Source organism: Mustela nivalis (genome assembly GCF_964662115.1).
Source record: "Mustela nivalis genome assembly, chromosome: 3".
NCBI classification, from domain to species: domain Eukaryota; kingdom Metazoa; phylum Chordata; class Mammalia; order Carnivora; family Mustelidae; genus Mustela; species Mustela nivalis.
In genome coordinates, this window is record NC_139022.1 from 80,260,425 (window position 1) to 80,285,019 (window position 24,595).

At 36.9% G+C, this 24,595-nt stretch overlaps 1 protein-coding gene across 1 annotated transcript in view; it reads left to right on the plus strand.

Annotated features, from left to right (window-relative positions):
- ANKRD31 (ankyrin repeat domain 31) overlaps window positions 1-24,595 on the plus strand; it is a 149,098-nt gene that overhangs the window by 79,575 nt on the left and 44,928 nt on the right. The window contains 4 exon segments of the mRNA XM_082724937.1: window positions 3,564-3,701; window positions 5,262-5,404; window positions 18,400-18,562; window positions 20,416-20,531. Of these exon segments, the coding sequence (XP_082581063.1) occupies window positions 3,564-3,701; window positions 5,262-5,404; window positions 18,400-18,562; window positions 20,416-20,531 (560 nt within the window).

Genomic DNA, 24,595 nt, shown 5'->3' on the forward strand with positions numbered 1-24,595 from the left:
TATTCTTGTCATGTTTCTGCCTATGACTTCTAATTTTAAATGTTAGGGGAGGTAAGATAAACAGAGAGACAGCAAGAATTTTGAATGGGGGCAGTGCATCTGAATTATGCCGGATCCATTAGATACTTCCATTGAGCCCTTTTACCATAAGGCAAGTTAAAGAATGGTCACTGGTTTCTTATTGTCAGATGAATGAACTGAGTATGTTTGGCAGTATGGACAAGTTAACCATCCTTTGACAGTTCTTGGAGCTAGTTCTGTAGTGAACAGTAGGCGAGGTCAGGCCACTTCAGGTTAAATAGTAAACACTGAAAAGTTTATTTATCTATTGTCTATTAAGAGGTAGGATTAGGCATTCTCTGTGTCCCCCTCTCGTGTAATCTAAAGCCCTTCTTATACATCCCTCCTGTAGTTGAATAGTGGCCCTCCAGCACATGTCCATGTCTTAATCCCTGGAGCCTGTGATGATATCTTATATAAAAGAATGAATTTTACCTAAATAGAAAAAGAATCTCTGCAGATGTAATTAAGGATCTTGAGTTTCCAGAAAGTAAAAAAAAAAAAAAAAAAAAAAAATCACATACAAAGTAACTGAAAGCTGAGAATGCCTTAGTAGCATTATACTTTATTAATAAATAATATTGATGCCAGTTATTAAATATTATCAATTAATATTTGTTAATTTGTTAATGAAGTATGATGCTATTAAGAAGTATTCAGCATTAACCACAGTGGACTTTATGAAGAAGTTTCTTGTGAAAATATGAGTTCTGTTCGTTTCTTTTCCAGTTTTTTCCAGATTTTATTTTAAAATTTTAGTTATGTGCTGTAGAAATTTATGATGACAGTAAAATGGAACAGTTTTTGAATTTTTGCCCCAAAATGTTTTTCATGTGCCTATATTCTTCGCTACAACACACCATGAGCTAGGTGAGAAGATTTGTACCATTCACAGTAACAATTTTTGGAGAGTGTTTCCAAACTACAAGTCTACTTGCAAACTACAGGTCTGCTGTTTTGGATATTACATAATTTTAAAATATATTCTCTATATATGTATATATAACATTAAATATATATATAATATGTCTTTATTCTTCAAATAAAGAATTTCTAAGTGCAAATATTTAAGAGCAGTATGATTTTCTCTAGATGTCAGTGGCAGACATGAAGCTGTCAGTGTTCCCTGTGATTCACATAACCAAAGAATCCATCTTTTAGAGAGTAATTCTCTGAACTTTATATCTCTTGCCCTGAAACTAGGTGCCTAGTTCCTGGCTTTAGGAAATAGAATAGGGAGCGCATCTTGAGATTTAATGCAGTGGTTCTCAAACCCTATTTTGCATCAGATTCACCTGGAAAGCTTGTTAAAACACAGATTGCTGGGCTCTGTTCCCAGAAAGTCTAATCATTAGGTATATTATCTATTAGTGTATTACACATTTACAAACTTGGCAGTTTAAAACAACACACATTTTTTATCTTATAGTTTCTGTAGATCAGGAATTGGACATGGCTTAGGTAGGTCTTCTGCTCAGGATATTTCATAGACTACAGTCAAGGTATTGGCCAGGACTGGAGTCTTTTCTGAAGGCCCAACCAGGGAAGGATCCATTTTCAAGCTCATGTGGTTATTGTCAGAACTCAGTTCCTTGAGGGTTGTAGCCAGCTTGTGGTCATCCTGTTTCTTCCATCATGAGCTTTTCCAGTGTGTCCTCTTGGTTCTTCAAAACATGCAAGCTAAAGGTGGTAGAGCAACTTTGCTAGCAAGACAGAAGATGTTACAGTTTCTTAAAACCTAATCAAGGAAGTGAAATACCCTCAATATTGAGGCATTCTATTGGTTAGAAGCAAATTATTCAAGAGGAGTGGATGATACAAGGCCATAAATACCAGGAGATGGGGATCATAAGGAGTTACCTTAAAGTCTGTCCTCTGCAGTAGGCTTGTGGGGTGAGCTGGAGAATTAGCATTTCTAACAAGTTTCCCGGGTGATACTGATACTGCTAATCTGGGACTACATTTGAGTACTACTGGTTTAATGAATATTCTTTTCTATTTCATCACTCTAATCCTCTACTTTGCCTTCCTTGTGTCTCACTCTCAAGCTTCTCTGATGTAGTTTCTACAGAAAATAAATCTGGCTTGGGGATGGGGACTTTGGGTGAGAGGAATGATTGCCAGACATTCAGGGTTAGGGAAAGGAACTAGTCCCAACTTCTATGTATATACTTTTAGTCAATCTCCATGTTTCTAGCCCAGTTCAACGCACACTGCTTTTCACCCTGCCCCCAAATGCTGGGTTCAGATGGGCTCTCTCTCTAATTCTTTTTGCAGGCATTTGGGTCAGGCATTTCCCCCACTTCACGAAGTTGGTTAACCCTTCTCCAGCAGTGATTTTCCATTTGCCAAAAAGTTGTTGAAGTCTTTGTCCTCTATTTTTTCCTTTTCTATTTTCTTTTTATGGTATTAAAAAAAAAATCTTTTACTATCATTTTAGCATGGTTTGGGGAGGAAATTAAGGGGAAAACATAGTCAGGTTTTTTTTTTTGTTTGGTTGGTTTTGATTTTTTTTTTTTTTATCTCCAACTTAAATCTCTCTAACTTGTGGTGCAAGGAGAAGATTTTTTTAAAAAAATCTTTGGATAATGATGTTGTACTGCATGCTTTTTTGAAAGAAAAAATAATCCATTGGGCCATGCTCTGGGTTTTGGTGTCTTTTGTGATCAGAAACACACTCACTGGGGCGCCTGGGTGGCTCAGTGGTTAAGCCGCTGCCTTCGGCTCAGGTCATGATCTCAGGGTCCTGGGATCGAGTCCCGCATCGGGCACTCTGCTCAGCAGGGAGCCTGCTTCCTCCTCTCTCTCTCTGCCTGCCTCTCTGCCTACTTGTGATTTCTCTCTGTCAAATAAATAAATAAAAATCTTTATTAAAAAAAAAAAAAAAGAAAGAAACACACTCACTGGGTTAGAGAAGAGTTATAGAAAGAGGAGTTTTATAAAATTATAATTTGTTTTTAAGAAAAATTTTTTCCGGGGCGCCTGGGTGGCTCAGTGGTTTGGGCTGCTGCCTTCGGCTCGGGTCATGATCTCAGGGTCCTGGGATCGAGCCCCGAATCGGGCTCCCTGCTCCGCAGGAAGCCTGCTTCCCTCTCTCTCTCTCTCTCTGCCTGCCTCTCTGCCTACTTGTGATCTCTGTCAAATAAATAAATAAAATCTTTAAAAAAAAAAAAAAGAAAAGAAAAATTTTTTCCATTGTTAAAGGACTACTGAGGGCAAAATGAGGGTAGAGCTGAAGGAAGTTTATTTGTTGTAATCAAGCTTATGATAGAGTGATTAAACAGCTGTTAGAATGAATGCAAACTAATGTGCTTAGATGCTCTAAAATTCCTTCACAAGTTAGATTTTTAAACAGTAATAGCAATGATGATATTCACGTATGTTTTGTGTAGTGCACCCTATTTAGGATATTTTGAGGAAGTTGCAGTGTATTTTCTGAGCTCCTTTGTAATGATCAGCATTTGACAGAAAAGAAACCTCAGCTTTACTTGGCAAATTTACAGAAGTGAAAACAGTTGGGATCAATAAGAGGAATGCCAGAGGGGAAAGCCGGCTTCATTTGGCTGCCAGAAGAGGAAATTTGTCTCTGGTGAAGGCTCTAATAGAATCTGGAGCAGATGTGAATCTAAAAGATAATGCAGGTTTGGATTCTTGAAATTTTAATTGTGTTTATAACCGAAATTACTGAAATATACATTTCATCCACCCTACCCCATTTCTCATGCTGGCTGCTAACTTTGAACTTTTTAGTAATATATTATATTATATTATATTATATCATATCATATCATATCATATCATATCATATTATATTATATAATGTATTATTTAGTTCCATGCTCCTGGATTGGAAGAACAAATATTGTGAAAATGTCTGTGCTACCTAAAGCAATCTACACATTTAATGCAATTCCTATCAAAATACCATCCATTTTTTTCAAAGAAATGGAACAAATAATCCTAAAATTTATATGGAACCAGAAAAGACCTCAAATAGCCAAAGGAATATTGAAAAAGAAACCCAAAGTTGGTGGCATCACAATTCCAGAACGATGTGGATGGAACTAGAGGGTATCATGCTTAGCGAAATAAGTCAGTTGGAGAAAGACAACTATCATATGATCTCCCTGATATGAGGAAGTGGAGATGCAACATGGGAGGATTAAGGGGGTAGGAGAAGAATAAATGAAACAAAATGGGATTGGGAGGGAGACAAACCATAACCATAAGTGACTCTTAATCTCACAAAACAAACTGAGAGTTGCTGGGGGGAGGGGAATTGGGAGAGGGGAGTAGGGTTATGGACATTGGGGAGGGTATGTGCTATGGTGAGTGCTGTGAAGTATGTAAACCTGGCGATTCACAGATCTGTACCCCTGGGGATAAAAATACATTATATGTTTATTAAAAAGAATGAATAAATTTTAAAAAATAATAATATATTATTTAGTTGAGTAGTTAAATTTATCTTGGTTTTCACCCAATGCTAAAATAACCTCCTCTGAAACAGTTTTTAACATACATGTGGGAGCATCAGAGGAAGTATACAGAATGAGGAGTACAGAGAACTTTATTTAGGTTTTTTCCTCAGAGATCTTAATACTAAACTGTCACTTTGGAGAGAGTGCCAGGTTTTTTTTTTTTTCCCCATTTCCCTATCCCTTCTCTTCTCCTCTCTTTTTAATTATTTGTTGTTTCTCTCTTTCCTTATTTTTATTTTCAGCCTCCATATTTAAATTGATCTGACATTTTGCTCAAGCACAAAATAATCTTGTGTGAGGAGTTAACAGAGGGAAAAACTCAAAGATTGATTTCAAGAATATTATGTCATTTTAAAGAGATATATGACAATACAGAGATACAAATGGGGAAGCAGACCTGATCTTACTCTATTTTAATATCTGAGTTGAGACAAATTGACATGATTAGTATTTACTCTAGTCCCATTATATTTTATGTTCTGTGAGTCTTCTGTTTTGGCACTTGAATTGATAAATATTTTTTATGAGATTGGTTTTCAAAATTGAAACATTTTGAGGCCATGGTTTTCAATATTATTTCTTGTCTGATACTTAATATATACATTTGAATCAACATAGATATCCATTGTATTAAGGCAAATAAAATTAATAATGACGTTATTACATGTATGTTGATTTATAGGCAGCAGCTTCTGTTTTTTTTCTTTTTTCCTTTTTTAGGTTGGACACCACTTCATGAGGCATCTAGTGAGGGATCTAATGATATAATTGTAGAGTTGTTAAAAGCTGGTGCTAATGTTAATTGTGAAAATCTAGATGGGATTGATCCCTTACATGATGCTGCTGCCAACAATCATTTAAAGGTACAGTGCAGGGGCGCCTGGGTGGCTCAGCGGGTTAAGCCACTGCCTTCAGCTCAGGTCATGATCTCAGGGTCCTGGGATAGAGTCCCACATCGGGCTCTCTGCTCAGCAGGGAGTCTGCTTCCCTTCCTCTCTCTCTGCCTGCCTCTCTGCCTACTTGTGATCTCTCTCTCTGTCAAATAAATAAATAAATAAATCTTTAAAAAAAAATAAATAAAATAAAGGTACAGTGCACATCAGATTGGTTTCCCATTACTTTTTCTTAGAAAAATGAGTGAAGAAAATGAAGGTATTTTAAACTGAACACTAAAGTAATTCCTTAAAATAAATGATTTTTAAAACCTACTTAAAATTTTAAATGAAGATAGGATGTTGTTTATTGACTGGAAAATCATATTAACTAATGAATTGTTTTTCCATTGTCTTTTCCTCATAAAATTCATGTAACTCAGAATAAAATGAAATGTCTCAGGGTAAATGTAGGCTATAAATCTAATACATTCCATTTTTAATTGTATTAAATGATTTGCTCTTGTGTATAAAAGATCTAATTATAGTGATAATATATGTTGACAGATTTTTTTTTCCTAACTCAATTTCTCCGTAGGTTTAAGTTTCAAAGAAATGGATAAAAATGCATGTTCCTGTGGGTTTGTTATATATTTTTCTCCTTTGTTTTTCTTAATCAGACAGCTGTCACAAAAGAAAATTGCACAAAAGAAAATTATTTCAGTAACACTGAATTTCAAAACTAAACCTTAAAATCATTAATGTTTTTAAACTCTTTTTTGACAAATCTAAGCAGAAGATTTTTATCAATAGACAATGCAGACTTCAGGAATAACCACTGGCTTTGAAAAACTAGTGAAGGAAACCAACACCAATAACAACAATATAAAACCCAAGTTCATATAAAAAATACATTGAACCTTTCACTAACACCAATATATCTGTCTGTAGATATTTTTAAGGCCCTGGTGATTTTTTTGTTAATTTTATGAAAGCATAGGGGCGCCTGGGTGGCTCAGTGGGTTAAGCCGCTGCCTTCGACTCAGGTCATGATCTCAGGGTCCTGGGATCGAGTCCCATATCGGGCTCTCTGCTCAGCAGGGAGCCTGCTTCCTCCTCTCTCTCTGCCTGCCTCTGCCTACTTGTGATCTCTCTCTGTCAAATAAATAAATAAAATCTTAAAAAAAAAAAAAAAAGAAAGCATATCCCCACTGTTTTCAGCCTAAAGGTAGTCATGTAAAGGAATAGTATTGAATTTATGATTTGCAGCAATAAGAGATTAAACTAATGATTAAGAGTAATATCAGAAAAGGGCACCTGAGTGGCTCAGTTGGTTAAGCATCCAACTCTTGATCTCAGTTCAGTCTTGATCTCAGGTTTGTGAGTTCAAGCTTCACTTTGGGCTCCATCCTGGGCATGGCGCCTACTTAAAAATATATATATATATTAATAATACCAGATGGGTGGACTAATGTCCAGAGTGGCTTCTTTTGACCAAAGAAGCTCTTTGGCCTTTATGGTATTTAATTTAAAAAGAATAGATAAGGTCTGATCATAAAATGGAAGGCAAACAGGAAGAGTCATTAATTAGCTTACTGATTATGTGTACAGGGAAAAGGCCACTTAGAGTGAAACCACTTAAATAAGGGCCAAAACTCTATAGTAGATAAATCACATTTTTAGAAATTATCCTGAAAAATGCAATATAAAACAAAGAAAATAAGGAGGTCCATAATACCACCCGTAAATTTGGGAATTGAATGGAAGGACTTACAGAACTCAGCATACAGTTATGCTCATAGCTAAGATTCTTTTTTCTTTCTTTTTCTTTTTCTGGTTTTTTTTTTTTTTTTTGATTTTATTTATTTGAGAGAGCCTAAGTGTAGAGGCAGAGGGAGAGGGAGAAGCAGGCTCCCTGCTGAGCAGGAGCCCATGCAGGGCTCTATCCAGGGACCCTGAGATCATGTCCTGAGCCAAAGGCAGAGGCTTAACCAAATGAGCCACCCAAGAACCCCTCATGGCTAAGATTTGTTACAACAATATAGGAAGGATATGCTGCTGACTCATTAGGAAAAAACACAGGTGGAGTCTGAGGGTATTTAGTGAAGGCTTTATTATGCTCTCTTCCTCATGGGAGGTCACTCACAGCTTACCTTTCCCCCAGCAACAAAAATGTCATTTCTGTGTTTCCCCTCCAAGGAAGCTCATTAGAAACTCAGTTTCAAAGATTTATATTGGGACTGGTCATGTAAGCACTCTCTGCCTAGCACATACCAAGATTCCAGACTCCTAAGAGCACAAACCACATTGGCTGTGTAGAATGTTTAAGCAAAGAAAGTTACCATTATCAATAGGGAAAGTTTTCTACCAATGTAGGGTACTGTTTACCAGTCAGGTTCATTGATGTCAGCTAAAGGCCAGCCTTGCCAGCAACCTCTCTAGATTGCAGTCTCAGGCCTGCTGTGTTAACTCTTTTCTAAGCAGTATTTTATTTAGGTTCTAATTGCTACATATGCTAATTTCTAAAACAGGAAAAGAGTGAATAAAGTTTGCTTTCATGGCCTAATTTTTCTGGCAAAATTATGTGACAGTACATAGGATATACTTCATCTCATACTTGATTTTTCTGTACCCCTACCTCAAGGAAGTTCTTTTTGCAAACATTTTCAGAGGTATAACAAGTTTTTACTAGGTCTTCTATCAGTCCTTTTATATTCAAATTCTTATGATATTTAATTTTTTAGGTTAACAGTTTTACCTGTCAGTTTCTCATTCATCATGGCTTCACAGGTGCTTCAAGTATTTCTCCAACATTATTTTAATGTTTGACTTCAGAAAATTTTATATTTGTACCTTGGGACTTCGTAATCAATTTGTAGTGTATTTACATTTTATTGTTAGCTGCTTACAACATAATTGACGAGTAATAAACTGAACAACAAAGCTGTTGACTTGATGGATAGGAAAGATTCTATGTTAGTAAGGAGAGAGGTTGTTTGGGTAACATTTTATAAATGGTTTCCATGAGTGAGAATTTTCCTGTTTTGAAGACTCTAGCTTCCTTTATAAAAATTTGGTAACGTGGGATGCCTGGGTGGCTCAGTGGGTTAAAGCCTCTGCCTTTGGCTCAGGTCATGGTCTCAGGGTCCTGGGATCAAGCCCCACATCAGGCTCTCTGCTCAGCAGGGGGTCTGCTTCCCACACCCCCAACCACCCTCTGCCTGCTTCTCTGCCTACTTGTGATCTCTGTCTGTCAAATAAATAAATAAAAATCTTTAAAAATTTTTAAAAAAAGGAAAAAGAAATTTGTTAACTTGAAGGGACAGAGAAAATGATTACTCAGATACAAAGGACCTTCTGTAAAAATAAATGTCAAGAGCTAAACTTAACCACAGAAGATGGGAGAGGGGAGCTTGGTTTAGTGGATAAAACACTGGATGAGGTATTAGAAAGCCCAAGTTCTAGGCGTAGTTCTGCTCCTTGAGAAAGATTATAAATATCTTTACCCCTGGAAAAGGAATGTGATTTAGAGCTGTGCTGCCCTGTACTGTAGCCATTAGCCAATGTGGCTATTTTAATTTAAATTATTTTAAATTAATTAAATTAAAAAATCAATTCTTCAGTTGCATTAGCCATATTTGAAGTACTCAATAGCTACATGTATCATACTGTATTGGAAGTGGCTATCACATTGGAAATGTAGATTAGAGTGCTTCTATTGTCACAGAAAATTTTGTTGGACAGCCCTGGTCTAGAGCAGGGCTTGCTAAATACTTCTTGTAAAGAGCTAGATAATAAACAGTTTGGTTTTTCTGGGCCACACAGTCTCTGCTGTAGCTACTCAACTATTGTATTGAGAAAGCAGTCATAGACAATGTGTAAATGAGTAAGTATGGCTATGCTCCAATAAAACTTTATTTATAAAATCAGGCAACTGACTGGATTTGGCCCATGGGCAGAGTTTGTTATTGCATAATCTAAAGGATCACTTAAGTCTCTTCACATAAGTGTCAGTATAGACGAAGTTTGCATTTAGAGTAGACTCTCACATCAATATTGCTTTTATTTTAAGGAGAAATGTTTTATTTGAAAAGAAGGAGGTAGTATGTTTAAGGATATTTTCATTCCTTTGACACTGATATATTGCCAACATCCTTCCTTTTATCTTCATTAATTCTCCTTCCATGTGAGAGTTCTTCTATCATTGGCTCATTTTATTTCTAATTTCCTCCCTTTTGTTTTTGTTTATCTTGAGATAGAATATTGATAGATGAACTAGAAAGATTAAAAAGACAGCAGGAGAGAGGAGCGTGGGTAGCTCAGTGGGTGAAAGCCTCTGCCTTCAGTTCGGGTCATGATCCCAGCGTCATGGGATTGAGCCCCACATCAGGGGAAACTGCTTCCTTCTCTCTCTCTCTGCTTGCCTCTCTCCCTACTTGTGATCTCTGCCAAATAAATAAATAAAATCTTAAAAAAAAAAAAAGATAGCAGGAAAGGTAAATACATGGTATCATAGATCTAATCAATGTCAATTCTATCATAGCCTATAAATTTAATTCTCAGATTTTTTTTTTTTTACTCTTGCATTACTGCATGGAAATTTATTCAATCACCTATTTTTCCAACTCCTCTTTTTAAATCTTAATTTCTGTTTTAAGTTATTTTCCAAAATGGTCATGTATTTTATAAAACGAAGAGGATTAAAAGATAAGGAAAAGGAGAGTGAGAGGAAAAGATAGGACAAAAGATTAAAAGTAGGCAGGGATGGACATCCACTTTTACACAAGAAAGAATAGAAAGGACAAGATATACCCTCCCATCTTAACAACTTGAAAGGTGAACAAAATACGTAACATAGCAGTTTTGAACCAGTTGTGCAAAATGCAGCACAGGGCAGCAGTCCCTAAGGAAGGGAAGCAAATGAAATAAATCTTGTGGTTGCCTTATCATATGGACTAGAGGGAGTTTCCAAACAAGCGCAAAGAGAGAGAAAACAAACAGCCCTGTGGCCTCAAGTTCAGAAGACAGAATTTGGAGTCTACCTCCAACAGGTAGAATTTATGGGGCAAAATACCAGAGAGAAAGGATCTGCATAAAGAGAACTTTCTAGAAATTTGAAGGAAAATCCTCTTGTTTCTTTGACAGATAGACAAATACATTCAAGAAAACTATGTAAGATTAGGCAAAGAGCCAATGGGAAGGATGAGCAGAACCATTGCTGGAGTTTGTAGAGGGCTGAGTAGTTTGTTTCCACCAGCCAAAATGGCAGGAACTCTTAAAACTGGAAGCATCAAGTAGAGGGTATTTCTTGCATAGTTGAGTTAAATTGGTACAAAAAGGTTCTCTGGACTAACCTTAAAATTTTAAAGAAAATACCAAAAAGATCATATGAATTCCAGTAACCGAAACATGTCCCAGAACAAAGCCCAACAACATCTGAGGAACATAATGAAATTCAGCACTAAGCAATATAAAAATCACAGTGTCTATCAACCAGTCCACAATTTTTTAAATAAAAAAGTACAAAATATTATCCATCAGCAGGAGAAAAAAACAAAAAAAGTGGATTTGAAGATAAAGCATTAGAAATTATCCAAAATAAAGAAAAAAAGTGAGAAAATAAAGACAAAATAAGAAACCCTCAATATCTGTAGGGTAATCTCAAATTATGTAATATACATGTAGGCTTAATCCCCAACAAGGAGGGATAGAAAAAAATTTGGAGAATAAAAACCAAAATTAACCAATTTTGATGGAAGCAGTGAACCTACAGAACCAAAAATCTCACCAGCCCTCTGGTAAAAGAAAACTGCAGCAACACGTACCATAACCAAATTGCTGAGAATCAGTAAAAAAGGGGGAAATACTTATTTATTTATTTATATTCTCATAAAATAAATTAAAACATCACTATCAACATAGTATAATAAAATAGTACAATAAAGGGAGATAATTTAACTGATGCCACCAATCAAGTCATCATGTGTCCTAAAAGAAAAATATACTTCTAAGCATTAATAAATGATCATTGCAATGAAAATAAAGATACATAATGAAAAATATACCATGCTCAAGAACTGGAAGAATTAACATTGTTAAAATGTACATGCCACTATTTTTTTAATTTAGATTCAACTAGCTAACAAAGTACACAAAATGCACACCATTCGTTTCAGATGTAGTATTCAATAATTTATCAGTTGTGTATAATACCCAGTGCTGTTATATCACACACACTCCTTAATGCCCATCACCCAGTTACCCCTTCCCCTAACCACCTCCCCTCCAGCAACCCTCAGTTTGTTTCCTATGATTGAGTCTCTTATAGCTTTTCTCCCTCTCTGATGATTTCCCATTCAGTTTTCTATCCCTTCCCCTGTGGTCCTCTGTGCTGTTTTTTATATTCCACATATGTGTGAAGCCACTGAAACCATTTGCTAATTATCTTACCCTGATTGACTTATTTTGCTCAGCATAATACCCTCCAGTTCCATCCATGTCAGTGTAAATGGTAAGTATTCATCCTTTCTGATGGCTGCATAGTATTCCATTGTGTATATATGCCATATCCTTATTCATTCATCTGATGATGGAGATCTCAGCTCTTTCCCCAGTTTGACTATTGTGGACATTGCTTCTGTGAATATTGGGGTGCAGGTGCCTATTTGGATCACTAAATTTGTATCTTTTGGGTAAATACTTGCTAGTACAATTACAGGGTCATAAGGTAGCTCTATTTTTAACATCTTGAGGAATGTCCATACTGTTTTCCAGAGTGGCTGCACCAGCTTGCATTCCCACCAACAGTGGAAGAGAACTCCCCTTTCTCCACATCGTCACCAACATTTGTTGTTTCCTGACTTGTTAATTTTAGCCATTCTGACTGGTGTGAGGTGGTTTCACATTGTGGTTTTGATTTATGTAGGGAAAATCTTTGAAACAAAGTTTTGAAATGTAATTGTATACAGGAACAAATAAAAGAACGGCAGGCAGCTTCTCATCAAAAATTTTGCAAGCCTAAAATCAATGCACAGAAATCAGTTGCATTTTTATACAACAACACCAAGACAGAAGAAAGAGAAATTAAGGATTCAATCCCATTGCAAACTGCACCCAAAACCATAAGATACCTAGGAATAAACCTAACCAAAGAGGCAAAGAATCTGTACTCATAAAACTATAAAGTACTCAGGAAAGAAATTGAGGAAGACACAAAGAAATGGAAAAACATTCCATGCTCTTGGATTGGAAGAATAAATGTTGTGAAAATGTCTGTGCTAACTAAAGCAGTCTAAAATACAATTCCTATCAAAATACCATCCTTTTTTTTTTTTCAAAGAAATGAACAAATAATCCTAAAATTTTTATGGAACCATAAAAGACCCCAAATCGCCAAAGGAATGTTGAAAAAGAAAGCCAAAGTTGGTGGCATCACAATTCCAGACTTCAAGCTCTATTACAAAGTTGTCCTCATCAAGATAGTATGGTACTGGCACAAAAACACATATAGATCAATGGAACAGAATAGAGAGCCCAGAAATAGACCTTCAACTCTGTGGTCAACTAATCTTCAACAAAGCAGGAAAGAATGTCCAATGGAAAAAAGACAGTCTCTTCAACAAATGGTGTTGGGAAAATTGGACAGCCACATGCAGAAGAATGAAACTGGACCACCATTTCCTTACACCACACACAAAAATGGGCTCAAAATGGATGAAAGACTTCAAAGTGAGACAGGAATCCATCAAAATCCTTGAGGAGATCACAGGCATCAACCTCTTTGACCTCAGCCGCAGCAGCTTTTTTCTAGAAACATCATCAAAGGCAAGGGAACAAGGGCAAAAATGACCTATTGGGAATTCATCAAGATCAAAAGCTTTTGCACAGCAAAGGAAATAGTCAACAAAACCAAAAGATAGGCAACAGAATGGGAGAAGATATTTGCAAAGCACATATCAGATAAAGGGCTAGTATCCAAAACCTATAAAGAACTTACCAAACTCAACACCCAAAGAGCAAATAATCCAATCAAGAAATGGGCAGAAGACATGAACAGACATTTCTGCAAAGACATCCAAATGGCCAACAGACACATGAAAAAGTGCTCCACATCACTCTGCATCAGGGAAATAAAAATCAAAACCACAATGAGATACCACCTCACACGAGTCAGAATGGCTAAAATTAACAAATCAGGAAACAACAAATGTTGGTGAGGATGCAGAGAAAGGGGAATGCTCCTACACTGCTGGTGGGAATGCAAGCTTGTGCAGCCACTCTGGATAACAGTATGGAGGTTCCTCAAAAAGTTTAAAATAGAGCTTCCCTACAACCCAGCAATTGCAATACTGGATATTTACTCTAAAGACACAAATGTAGGGATCCGAAGGGGCACGTGCACCTGAATGTTTATAGCAGCAATGTCCACAATAGCCAAACTATGGAAAAAACGTAGATGTCCAATCAACAGATGAATGGATAAAGAAGAGTGGTATATATATACAATGGAATACTATGTAGCCATCAAAAGAAATCTTGCCATTTGCAATGACATGGATGGAACTAGAGGGTATTATGCTGAGTGAAGTAAGTCAGTCAGAGAAAGACAATTATCATATGATCTCTCTGATATGAGGAATTCGAGAGGCGGGGTGGGGGGTTATGGGGGGTAAGGAAGGAAAAATGAAACCAGATGGGATCAAGAGGGAGACAAACCATAAGAGAGTCTAAATCTCATGAAACAAACTGAAGGTTGTTGGGGGGTGGGAGGGTAGAGAGAGGGTGGCTGGGTTATGGACATTGGGGAGGATATGTGCTATAGTGAGTGCTGTGAAATGTGTAAGCCTGATGATTCATAGACCTGTACCCCTGGGGTAAATAATACATTATATGTTAATAAATAATGGGGGGAAAATTGCAAGCCATTGGACAAAGGAGCAACATTTTTACAAAATATTGCAAAGAGAAGTAAACTTGTCAATCTAGAATTGTATACCCAGCAAAAAAATTTTTCAAAAATAAAAGTGATGTTGGCAAAGATGTGATAAAGCTGAAACTGTCATACATTGCTGGCAGTAACGTAAAATGGTACTGCTGCTATAGAAAACACTCTGGCCGTTCCTTCAAAGTTAAACATAGAGTTGCCATATGATGGAGCAAATTCCACTCTTAGGTATTTAGCCAAGAGAATTAAAAACATAATCACAAAAAAATTTGTATGTGATTATTTAGAGCACTCTTTTCCAAATAGCCAAAAAGTAGAAACAACCCAAATGTCCACGAATTGATGAATGTATAAACAAATGCATATCAATAATGTTCTCATCATACCTTGCAAGTAGCATTCTTAGATTTTTAAGATTTTATTTATTTATTTATTTGTTTGGGGGTGGGTGGCCAGGGAACAGAGGGAGAGGAACATGCAGACTCCACATTGAGCACAGAGGTCGATGCAGGGCTCAATCCCATGACCCTGAGATCATGACCTGAACTGAAATCAAGAGTCAGATTGATGCTCAACCAAATAAGCCACCTAGGCGACCCTAGAAATACCTTTATTACAAGCGTTCTTGTTCTCTACATGCATGGAAGAGTAGGTATAAATTCTAGTCACTGTTATTACACTGTTCTCATACCAGCTAGCAGGTAGCCAGATCAAACTGTTGATACACACAGCAGTATGGATGAATCTCAAAAACATTATGCTAATTTAAAGAAGACAGATATAAGAAGACTTTATCCTTTATGATTCCATTCATATGAAATTAGACAAAAGGCAAATATTATAGTGGTTGCAGCAGATTACTGAGTGCCAAGGGCCAAAGAGAGGTGGGGAGGGATTGACTGTTAAGCAAGGCATAATGAATTTTTTTTTTTTAATCGTGGAATGTTTCTAAGCCATGGTTATAGTAGTGATTACTCCAGCAAAGCTGACTTTAAAAAGAAGAAAGAAAAGTCAGACAAGGGGCCTACTTCTTGTTCACCTTATTTTTGTCAAGTTCTTTGTTCCTCAGGTCTACCCCATTGTATGACCTGGAACTCTCTCCTAACTATAGCTTTAGCCTTTTCTGTTTAGTGCCTTATGGCCCATTTGCTGTTCTCTTAGGCTTTTTTGGCTTTTTCCTACTAATGAGTGTTATGGAAACAAAGCTGTTCAGGGTCCCATTCCCTCTTTGCTGAGTTCTGTGTCTTCCAAAACAAAAGTTGAATGAATCCATGTTAATACATTAGAGGAAGACCTCATCTTAACATGCAGAATAATCATTAGTAATATAACGTGATTTTTAAGTCTAGAAAAGCTTCCCTTGTTAACAAACAAACAAACAAAAACCCAGCTTTCTCCTGACTCCATATAGAGCAGTGGAAAGAGGGTGTAAGGAATCTATATTTTTAAATAATTCCATGGGTGACTTTACTGATCACTCAGGCTTAGAAACAAACCACTGGATTGAGGTAGTGCTCACTCCATCTTTTAAAAGCAAAACAAAATACCTTTACTCAGACTTCACTAAGTTTTCATCAGTTATCTTTGCAGGAGACTTTTTTTCATATGCTATTTATTATCTACTGTCTCTCATTACCTCAGTTGTTCTTTTCACTCTTCTTTTTTGTTTGTTTGTTTGTTTTTTTTAATTTTTTATTTTTTATAAACATATATTTTTATCCCCAGGGGTACAGGTCTGTGAATCACCAGGTTTACACACTTCACAGCTCTCACCAAGCACATGCCCTCCCCAATGTCCATAATCCCACCCCCTTCTCCCAAACCCCCTCCCCCCAGCAACCCTCAGTTTGTTTTGTGAGATTAAGAGTCACTTATGGTTTGTCTCCCTCCCAATCCCATCTTGTTTCATTTATTCTTCTTCTACCCACTTAAGCCTCCATGTTGCATCACCACTTCCTCATATCAGGGAGATCATATGATAGTTGTCTTTCTCTGCTTGACTTATTTCGCTAAGCATGATACGCTCTAGTTCCATCCTTGAGGAGAACACGGGCAGCAACCTCTTCGACCTCTGCCGCAGCAACATCTTCCTAGGAACAACGCAAAAGGCAAGGGAAGCAAGGGAAAAAATGAACTATTGGGATTTTATCAAGATCAAAAGCTTTTGCACAGCAAAGGAAACAGTTAACAAAATCAAAAGACAACTGACAGAATGGGAGAAGATATTTGCAAACGACATATCAGATAAAGGACTAGTGTCCAGAATCTATAAAGAACTTAGCAAACTCAACACCCAAAGAACAAATAATCCAATCAAGAAATGGGCAGAGGACATGAACAGACATTTCTGCAAAGAAGACATCCAGATGGCCAACAGACACATGAAAAAGTGCTCCATATCACTCGGCATCAGGGAAATACAAATCAAAACCACAATGAGATATCACCTCACACCAGTCCGAATGGCTAAAATCTTTTCACTCTTCTAAAGAAAAAAAGGGTTTAGGGGACTACTTTCATTAAGAATTCACTATGTACAAGGTATTTGACAAGGGCTCACATTTAGTTCTCATAGATGATAAAAATGAGGTTTAAATGGTAAATAACTTGCCCAAGGATGTAGCTAATAGGTTAGGGGAGTGAGTTTTATATACTTGACTTTAAAACAAGCGTGTTTTTTTGTTTTTTGTTTTTTGTTTTTTTATGCTGTGCTGACTCCGGGCTGATGGAACAAATGAGGGGCTATCCTTATCATCTTCACTTGCCCATGTGCTCCTAAATTCTCTGCTTCTCCATACCTGGACATAAGGAGAAAGAGATAAATCACTAACTCAGACCATATCTCTATTTTTTTTAAAGATTTTATTTATTTGACAGAGATCACAAGTAGGGAGAGAGGCAGGCAGAGAGAGATGGGGGGAAGCAGGCTCCCTGCTGAACAGAGAGCCTGATGCGGGGCTCGATCCCAGGATCCTGAGATCATGACCTGAGCCGAAGGCAGAGCTTAACCCACTGAGCCACCCAGGCACCCCAAGCATATCTCTATTTTAAACAAAATCCTGACCATCTTTTCCTAATCAGGTTTTTCAGTTATTTGAATTACTTGCTTGCCTTACCTAGATGGAATCATTGGCTTTTTTTCCACTAGTTGACTTATACCATAAGTTAATTAATAACATCTTTAACTTCGATAATTTATAAACTTCTTTTTTTTTTTCATTTATAAACTTCTAATATACAACAGCTTTGAGTTACTCAGAAAAACCTTATTTGTATTAGAAACTGCTCCCCAGTTAATGTCACAACCTCTATGACCTCAGTTTCCTCTTCTGTAAGGTGATGGGGTGGGAGTAGATTATTTCTGTTTCCTTTTGCATCCTTTCATATAAGTCACTTATTTAGGACACATGACAGATTTGCACAAACATTATTAGAAGGGTATTGGATTTTTCGACCTAGCTCATTAAACTTCTTGAACAAGTAACATACCTAAAATACAGTAATGCAGTTTGGAGGAAGAGACAAAGGACTCTGTTAGAGTCAGTATTGCATGTCATTCTGCCTATGTTTACTTCTTTATTGCAATGAAGGCAGCATATCTAGTATTTTCTTGTCATTATGTTTTCATCTTCCGGGAGGGGGAGGGGACAGATTGGGCCAAATCCACGGAGCAGTTTACAGCTTTCATATCAAATTTTAATTAAAAAATTTTCTTGGCCAGAGTTTGAAACTTCTTTTGATAACTTTTAATACTTTGATAACTTTTAATAGTGGTAGCGTAATGAAAGCAGAAATTACTGATCTTCTATGTCTATAGAAATAACTTTGAAAGGGGCGCCTGGGTGGCTCAGCGGGTTAAAGCCTCTGCCTTCGGCTCAGGTCGTGATCCCAGAGTTCTGGGATCGAGCCCCGCATCGGGCTCTCTGTTCGGCAGGGAGCCTGCTTCTCTCTCTCTCTCTCTGCCTGTCTCTCCGCCTACTTGTGATTTCTGTCAAAAAAAAAAAAAAAAAGAAAGAAATAACTTTGAAAAAATATCTTCTAGGCAGCTGAGATTCTATTACAACATGGAGCAAACCCAAATCAAAGGAATCAAAAGCAGAAGACTGCTTTGGATGAAGCAGATGATGAAAAAATGAAAGAGCTGCTGAAATCTTACGGTGCAAATGAGACTGATAATTGCGATGAAAGTAATGTTATAGCCACTGGTATGTATGTCAGTATTGCTATTTTAGACAAGTATATACCTCTGCTTAGAAAAATTTTCAGATTTCTAGTGTAAGTTGTTTCATAACTGGCGTAGATGTTTTGTATGTTTATTAAACTTTTGAAGAGCATTTAAAAATTATTTATTTTTAGAAATTAGCATTTCCAAATTGTTTTAATTTATATACCATAGGATCCTGTGGGATTGGCATTACATGTTGAAATGGAATCTATATTATTCGTTAAACAATCATTAATCTCTAACGTTGGGTCTGAGTTAGAGATGTAACTGAAGCCATACGTATTGACTTACTGGTAGGGGTTTGGAAACGGTTGGCATTATACTAAAGTCTTTGCAGCTAAGATTCCGTTCCTTCAAAATTTGTAGTGAGTCATGTGAAAGGGACTGATGCCAACTTTTCACTACTCTAATGTCCTAATGCTAGAGTGTGAATTTGTTAAGCAAATACACTTGTATGCATGTGTGTATGTGTGAATATAGTGTAAAAAATATTTAAGGGAATTTACAGTGAAGCAAAATTTTATGAACCATTTTTAAGAAATAGTTTGCATTTAAATGATATAATGTATTATCTGTAAGAAATAGGCATGTAGTGAACACTAATTTGAAAATACGTATTTGTTAAGTACATGCCAAGCAAATTGAGTACTTGCCTATGAGGAACTTATAGTCTTGTGGGGAGATCAACCAGAAAACAAACAGTTAAATGCAGTTTATTAAGTATTGAGAAGAGTGATTTTTTCTTCCTTTTCTGTCCTGCTTGAGCCTTGACTTATTTGAGAAACCCAGGAACATATCTGCCCTTTCTCTCTTTGAGGCAGAGTAACTGAAAAGAGAGAACCCCTGTCATACCCTCTTCTCCCAGTCTACCATTATCTTTACCAGTTGTTGATTTTCAAGAGAGGAATCATGTTACTGATGTGATTGGTCAGACCCAAAGATAATCACTGTCTCATATTTTACTAGTGTGATAGATTATGTGTAGGTCAAGGTCAAGACTGATACAAGGTTCATCTTTTCATTGCCTGCTACCATATAGAGCTCCAGCCATGTCTCTTTTCCTCTCTGTAGCCATATTTGAAATTATTGGACACTGTGTTATGAAGTGCTGTATCTATTCACACTTGTCTGTTGTTTCTAATGTAGGCATTTCCTTGATCAGGTACCCTAAAAGGATGAGGGATGTAGGGTACAGTAGTTATATGAAGAAAAGGGAATTCAGAATGGGAAAAAGATCTGAGACAGTGAATCATAGACACAGTTGATTAATAGCATGGATTTGGGAATCAGATCTGTTTTCAGTAAAAGCTGTGTAACGTTAAGGAAACTTCCTGAATCCCTCTAAGCTTCATTCTCCTCTTCTGTAAAATGGATAGAATAAGCTACCTATCTTACAGGGTTCATATGAAGATTAAATATGATGGTTCAGGAAAAGAGTTTGCCATCCAGTGTGTGATCAGCATTCAGTAAATGTTAGCTGTAATCACTCAACTGATAATAATAATAAATAATGGGGTGCCTGGGTGGCTCAGTGGGTTAAAGCCTCTGCCTTTGGCTCAGGTCTTGATCCCAGGGTCCTGGGATCGAGCCCTGCGTTGGGCTCTCTGCTCTGCAGGGAGCCTGCTTCCCCCTCTTTCTCTGCCTGCCACTCTGCCTACTTGTCATCTCTGTCTGTCAAATAAATAAAGTATTTAAAAATAATAATAAAGAATGAGATGCTGATCAACATTATTATGTAATTGTAGATTTAATTCTATTTCTGTCACCATTAAACTTGATAAAATGATGCTAAATCTTTCACATTATTGTATTTTCTAATTTTAATTTTTAAAGTCAAAATTCCTGCTGTCCGACCAAAAAGACTTAAACGGTGTTTTCGTGATGACTGCAAAACTGTTGACCCACCTTCTCTTTCACACAGAGAAAAAACAAGAGAAAACCATCCTGTGGTGAGTAAAGTTGAAATCCTTTCATTTTTCAGCTTGGAATATGTCATTCTTTGGGCCAGCCAGCCAGCCAGTGGCTGTTGGCAATACTCTTTACATTTTAAGAACACACAGGTTGAAAATATATATTTTTAAAGATTTTATTTATTTATTTGACAGAGAGAGAGAGAGAGAGCAGCGAGAGAGGGAACACAAGCACAGGCAGAGGGAGACGGAGAAGCAGGCTTCCCACAGAACTCACTAGGACCCTGGGATCATGAACTGAGCCGAAGGCAGACGCTTAATGACTGAGCCACCCAGGCACCCTGAAAGTAATTTTTGCACAAGAAAATAATATGGCTAATGAGCCAAGAAAATATGTTGTATAGTTAACTCACTTATCTGCTTTGAATACAGAATTATGGATTCGTTGCTATTCTTTACAATTAGGTTGTGTTCTTTACTTCTTTTCCCACTATCACAGTGTATCTTCACCCACCCATTCCCACAAAAAGTCTAAGACGCGTAGTAGGTTGAAAAGACCCAGGAACCCAGGCAGAGGAGAGAAAGGCAGCTGAGGTTAGCCAACCTGGAATCTCATGTGGGTTATAATGATACTGTTTGCTGTATGTGAAACTCCTTGTATTAAAGTGTGTGTATACAAAAATAACAGTAGTTGCTCAATAAAAAATATTACTTGGTAAGATAAATACGTGTAACTTGATAAAAATGTAGAGATTACTGGAAACTAACTTCTTGAGAAAATAGCATCCTCAATGAAATATTATTTTAAATAAGACTATGTATATTGAGGGGCACCTGGATGGCTTAGTCAGGTAAGCATCTGCCTTTGGGTCAGGTCATGATCGCAGAGTCCTGGGATTGAGCCTTACATCAGGCTCCACGCTCAGCAGGGAGCCTGCTTCCCTCTGCCTGGTGCACCCTGCTTGTGCTCTCTCCCTCTCTGTCAAATAAATAAAATCTTAAAAAAAAAAAAAGACTATGTATGTTGATTAGACTTCTCTTACATGCTTTCTGTTAACCATTGTAAAGAAGACATTGTGAGGGGTACCTGGATGGCTCAGTGGGTTAAGCCTCTGCCTTCAGCTCGGGTCTGATTTCAGGGTCCTGATATCGAGCCCCACATCAGGCTCTCTGCTTAGCAGAGAGCCTGCTTCCCCCTCTCTCTCTGCCTGCCTCTCTGCCTACTTGTGATCCCTCTCTCTCTTTCTCTTTCTCTGTCAAATAAATAAATAAAATTTCTTAAAAAGGACATTGTCATTCATTGAATCTAAACTATTAATCAACAAGTTTATAGGTTAAATATTTTATCTTAAGTAGTATTCAAACTAAATTGCATTTGCCTCAGCACTTTGAAAATGTTTTACATTGTTTCTTGGTATCTGTTGTCATGGACAGAAAGTCATCCATCAGTCTATCATTCCCTTGTAGATAATCTGTCCTTTAATCTTACAGATTTTATGTTCTCCATTTTTACTAAGTTGTGTCTAAATGTGGGACATTCTTTTCTTTTTTTTTTTTAAAGATTTTATTTATTTATTTGACAGAGAGAGATCACAAGTAGGTAGAGAGGCAGGCAAAGGAGAGGGAGAAAGCAGGCTCCCTGCCAAACAGAGAGCCGGATGCAGGGCTCCGTCCCAGGAGCCTGAGGTCACGACCAGAGCCAAAGGCAGAGGCTTTAACCCACTGAGCCACCCAGGCACCCCTGGAACATTCTTAATTTATACTCAGGCCTAGAAATGTTCCTTTAATCTGAAGGCACATTTCTTTTTTTCTTTTTCAATTTATTTTTTTGATTTCTTTTCAGTGTTCCAGAATTCATTGTTTATGTATGCACCACACCCAGTGCTCCATGCAATATGGAAGGCACATTTCTTATTTGTATTTCAGGAACTTTTAGTCCTTATTATACCTTTGAAAATTGCCCCTACTCCATTCTCAGTATTTTTCTGTTTTATAACCTCTATTCAGATGTCTTTTAGACCAGTATCCATGTCTTATAATATCCTCTTCATATTTTCCATCTAACTTTCCACAGAATATTCTGTGTGATATCCTTTGACCTCTCTTGTAGTTCGTTTTCTCTCCTTTAAATATTTCTAATCTATTTAACCATTACGTCAAGCTTTAATTTAAATAACTGTTTTTTATTGCTAGAAATTCTGTTTGCTATTCAAATTTCTTGTTTTAAAAGAAGAAAAAAATTTAAAAAAAACTTTTGTGTTCTTAAAATATTGATAGCATTTTTAAAAATCCAAACATTTTTTAAAAGGAATTTGGGAGTCCCTTCCCAATTCTTTCTCATGATAACATGATTCTCTATGTGGTTTTTAATTTTTTTTAAAAAGGTTTTATTTATTTGACAGAGAGAGAGAAATCACAAGTAGGCAGAGAGAGAGAAGAGAGGAAGCAGGCTCCCTGCGGAGCAGAGAGCCCGATGTGGGGCTCGATCCCAGGACCCTGAGATCATGACCTGAGCCCTCGAAGGCAGAGGCTTTAACCCTCTGAGCCACCCAGGTGCCCCGGTTTTTAATTTTTTATTGTAATCTCATTTCCATGAGGACTGAGTACTGTGGGAATTTTGGTGTGCCTAACCTTTGTGCTAAACATTTGCATCTGCTGAAGCCCTAGAAGTTGATCAATTTCGTGCAAGTTTTTGTGTTAATTTCTCAGTTTGGGTTCCTGAACCACATAGATTATATAAATTTAGTTCTTACATACATGTGTGGTATAAGCTTGAGTCTCTAATATTCTACCCAAAGCCTTGGGTGGTGGCAAGTGGAGTTTTTCTAACCTTTAGTTCACATAAAGGTCACTAGTTTTATGTGGGGATTCTGTGCCTCTTTTTCCTTTGTGAGCATTAAAAACCCAGCCACTAATACCTATACTTGTTCCAGATCTCTGATGGGTCACCACTAGTTTCATTTCCGACACCAGGGAATTTTTCAGTCATTTTCCATTCTTAGCTGCATGTGTGTATATTTAAAGTTTACTGTATTTTGTGTACTGTTCCATGTGTTTGGAATAGGCAGAGGTTCTTCTGTGTCAGCTCAGCACACCATATTGATTTTAAGTATCTTTAAGGAATATTTTCATGTAAAGATTAGAACATCTTGCAAATACTGCCTGTTTTTATTAACTGTATGGGTGTTTGCTTCAGGAGTAATACATCATTTCACATGCCAAACTTCAGAAAAAATATAATGGAGACACAGGAGTCTAAAGAAAACCAAATTTGTATGGGAAATGGGTAAAATGGGTGAGGAGAGTGGAGGTAGGTTTTCAGTTATGAAATGAGTAAGTCGCAGGGGTAAAAGGTACAGCATAGGTAATATAGTCAGTGATATTGTAATAGTGTTGTGACAGATAGTAACCATACTTGTGGTGAGCATAGTATTTAACATATAAACTTGTCAAATTATTGTTGTACACCTGAAACTAATGTAATATTATGTATCAACTATACCTCAATTAAAAAAAAGGAAAAACAACTTTAGAGTAGGAGGAAAACTCAAAAAGGATTAGACCTTTAAAGTCATTAAGTAAATGTAAACTTATTTTTGAATGTTGGAAACTTCAAATCAAATTGGGAAGAAGGGTGACTCTATGGCCAGATACAAAGGAAATGAGATGATTTTAGTCGGCTACTACCTTATAATACCTACAGATCACAGCATATAGGCAGTTTTCTTCTCTATACCCATGTAGATGGAGTAATAATACTAACATTGGTATTCACTGAGTACTTATTATATGATAAGCTCTCCTCTGAGTCCTTATATTAACTCATTTTGTCCTCATAATAACCCTTCTGGGTGAATTGTGTTATCTCATTATCTTCCTCACTACAGTTGAAGAAGCTAAAGTAAAAGAGGTTAAGTAACTTAATCCAAAATTACATTTTTGTTAAGTAGCAATACCAGAATTAAAGCAGTACCAGGCAGTCTGGCTACAGAGCCTGTGCTTCTGACCACAGTGATGTACTGTACAAAACTCTAAGACAGGTGTCAGAGGCAAAGATGATCCTGCCATTAAAAATAGGAAATTTGGGGGGCACCTGGGTGGCT